The sequence below is a fragment of the Camelina sativa genome, chromosome 5 (assembly GCF_000633955.1).
Source record: "Camelina sativa cultivar DH55 chromosome 5, Cs, whole genome shotgun sequence".
NCBI lineage: Eukaryota > Viridiplantae > Streptophyta > Magnoliopsida > Brassicales > Brassicaceae > Camelina > Camelina sativa.
The window spans coordinates 26932905-26936641 of NC_025689.1; the positions used below are offsets into that span (position 1 = coordinate 26932905).

The 3737-nt window shown below is 35.7% G+C and overlaps 1 protein-coding gene across 1 annotated transcript in view; it reads left to right on the plus strand.

Annotated features, from left to right (window-relative positions):
• The window catches only part of LOC104789612 (ethylene receptor 1-like), a 10534-nt gene continuing 8179 nt past the window's right edge, over positions 1383-3737 (plus strand). The window contains exons 1-4 of the mRNA XM_010515285.2: positions 1383-1510; positions 1930-2880; positions 2990-3358; positions 3451-3729. Of these exons, the coding sequence (XP_010513587.1) occupies positions 1975-2880; positions 2990-3358; positions 3451-3729 (1554 nt within the window). The 5' untranslated portion in view covers positions 1383-1510; positions 1930-1974. The remainder of the gene's footprint in view (positions 1511-1929; positions 2881-2989; positions 3359-3450; positions 3730-3737) is intronic.

Here is a 3737-nt window from a genome sequence, read left to right on the forward strand (position 1 = left end):
ACTTTAAAATTCATTTTTCATGACTAATTGGTTAATAATAAATTGTTAATTATACAAGAAATAATCATAAATATAAAATAACAAAACAAATAATAATAAATTCATTTAAGTCATATATAGCAAAAATAGTAATTAATAAATAGTGTTTTTATTTATGCATAGAAAATATATACATAAATACTTGAACTTTTAGTTTAAATAAATATTATTTATTAAATATTTGTTCATTAGCCAAAAATAGACAATTTTTTTTGTCTAAATGATTCCAATTAAATTAAACTTTAAGTTTTACACCACACAAAAAGGAACCAAAACAATCACATACAAAGAGCCAAAGCAACTAAAGAAAGCTTTGGTCAGACACAAAAACTCCTTGTAACCATGAAGGGTATCCCTAAGCTACATATGATTGTAATTGTTCGTCCCTTGTAACGCCCTTTGCTATCAAGAAAGCTCCAAGATTAGTCTTTCTTTGTTCTACGACTGCTCTCCACTCGGGAAAGAAAGATAAAGCCGGCAACCGCTTTTTCGACTGTAATTTAAAGTTTGGCCAAGCTGGAGGTATGTTGATTGCTCCGACCAATTCCTTTTGCTCCAACTCAAAAACCACTCTAGATATATGTAAGTTTTTCATGTTTTTCATAGCTCATAGACTACTCTGAAGCCACACTTCCTCTTTAGAGATATTCTACTATGAAGAAGAACCGTACCTACTGAGTTTCTCAAAACCCAAACCGCTCCACATATAGCTTTACCTTTATCCCACACAAAACAGACAATACATTACAATTATATTAATTATTTATATTTTTACTAATTTATTCATGAAATTATTATCATAGTATGAAAGTATATGTGTGATTTTATTGTGAACCGCAATTACTTTTTTCCTCAATCAAATGTTATTTTGTATTAACCGCACTTGTTCCGCAAATATATTTTTCTTGCATAAACCGCAGTTGAACCGTACCGCACTACTAAATTGTTTGTCCCATATAACCAAATATGTGGTCACCATTTGGATCCTAGATACAGATTTGTAAAAAGATGTTGATTGGTAATAAGAATACGGTTTTTTAAATTATAAAATAATAATATTTCTTTTACTTGAAAATAAATTAAAAGATTACACCAAATTTCTGTATTTATTCTCTGTCCTTTTGTTTTACAGCAAGAATTTGGAGATGTTTTTCCTAATCATCTCTATTTTTTCCACTTCTCTAAATTCAATTTATTTATCTACATTATACAATTGAGGAAATTTTAATTCATCATAAGGTATTTTGAACGAACGTATTCATATACCCCAGCTATATATTACTCTATTCAAAAAATAATTAAAAAAAGTTAAGAAATGACGTCAAAAAGAAAAAAAGTAAAAGAAAGAAGAAGTGTTAAACCCAACCATTTTTGACTTGATAAAAAGCTTCAACGCTCTCCTTCTCCGTCGCTCTCCGCCGCGTCCGAATTCCCCCAAATCCTCCTCATCTCTCCGATCAATTCTTCCCAAGTAAGCTTCTTTCTCGATTCTCTTCTCACACCAATCGTAATTGTTTCATGAGTTCTCCGTGTATACACATACGTTCTTCACTTTCACAGTTTTTTTTTTTTTTTTCTTTCTTTGTTCTCGATCTCAAATTAAAGAGATTGAGAAACCTAATTAGTATTGTTCTAATGTAATGCAAAGGTATTAGGAACTGTGACCTATGATTTCAAAGATTTGGATTCGAATTATTCTGTTTTCAATTCTGAAATTGGAACCTAATTTTTTTTTTTTTGTAATCGTTGTGATCGAGACCGTCGCAGTGATGTAGAAACCCTAATTTCTTGATTCTGTTAGGTGCATAGTGATTGATATAGCTATTTTTCAGCTCTTGTTCTGTTTAGGCCTCCGCAATGAAGTGATTGTATGTGTTGTTTGTTTCACAGGTGTGTATGTGTTGAGAGAGGAACCATAGTGTTAAACATTTCATAATGGAAGTTTGCAATTGTATTGAACCGCAATGGCCTGCGGATGAATTGTTAATGAAATATCAATACATCTCAGATTTCTTCATTGCGATTGCATATTTTTCAATTCCTCTCGAGTTGATATACTTTGTGAAGAAATCTGCGGTTTTCCCTTATAGATGGGTGCTTGTTCAGTTTGGTGCTTTTATCGTTCTTTGTGGGGCAACGCATCTTATAAACTTGTGGACTTTCACTACACATTCGAGAACCGTGGCGCTTGTGATGACTACCGCAAAGGGGTTAACCGCTGCTGTCTCGTGTGCTACTGCGTTGATGCTCGTTCATATTATTCCTGATCTGTTGAGTGTTAAGACGAGGGAGCTGTTCTTAAAAAATAAGGCTGCTGAGCTTGACAGAGAAATGGGACTGATTCGAACTCAGGAAGAAACTGGACGGCATGTCAGAATGCTGACTCATGAGATAAGAAGCACGTTAGATAGACACACTATTTTAAAGACTACACTTGTTGAGCTTGGTAGAACATTAGCTTTGGAGGAGTGTGCGTTGTGGATGCCTACTAGGACTGGGTTAGAGCTACAACTGTCTTATACACTTCGTCAGCAACATCCTGTTGAGTATACGGTTCCCATTCAATTACCGGTGATCAACCAAGTGTTTGGTACTAGTAGGGCTGTAAAAATATCTCCTAATTCCCCTGTGGCTAGGTTGAGACCTGTCACTGGGAAATATATGCTTGGGGAGGTGGTTGCTGTGAGGGTTCCACTTCTCCACCTTTCCAATTTTCAGATTAATGACTGGCCTGAGCTTTCAACAAAGAGATATGCTCTGATGGTCTTGATGCTTCCTTCAGATAGTGCAAGGCAATGGCATGTCCATGAGTTAGAACTCGTCGAAGTCGTTGCTGATCAGGTTCAGCATAATTTCTGTTTCCCATGTTTTCTTCTTTTGTTTCTTATAGTTTGGTTCAGTCTGAAGTTTGGTATTAAATATTTTCTAAACTTTTCTTTTCTTATTCCAGGTGGCTGTGGCTCTCTCACATGCTGCGATCTTAGAAGAGTCAATGCGAGCTAGGGACCTTCTCATGGAGCAGAATGTTGCTCTTGATCTAGCAAGACGAGAAGCAGAAACAGCAATCCGTGCCCGCAATGATTTCCTGGCAGTTATGAACCATGAGATGCGAACACCAATGCATGCGATTATTGCACTCTCTTCCTTACTCCAAGAAACGGAATTAACCCCTGAACAAAGGCTGATGGTGGAAACAATACTTAAAAGTAGTAACCTTTTGGCAACTTTGATGAATGATGTCTTGGATCTTTCAAGGTTAGAAGATGGAAGCCTTCAACTTGAACTCGGGACATTCAATCTTCATACTTTATTTAGAGAGGTAACTACTAATATGTCAATGTTTGAATAGCTCTATGTTCCAGAAGTTATACTATTTGTGTACTTAATTGTTACATTTGAATCTTGGTGCAGATCCTCAGTCTGATAAAGCCTATCGCAGTTGTTAAGAAATTACCTATCACATTAAATCTTGCACCTGATTTGCCAGAATTTGTCGTTGGGGATGAGAAACGGCTAATGCAGATAATATTAAATATAGTTGGTAATGCTGTGAAATTCTCCAAACAAGGTAGTATCTCCGTAGCCGCTCTTGTCACCAAGTCAGACACTAGAGCTGCTGACTTTTTTGTCGTGCCAACTGGGAGTCATTTCTACTTGAGAGTGAAGGTTAGTATCTTTCACAAGCAGCTTGTATCTTA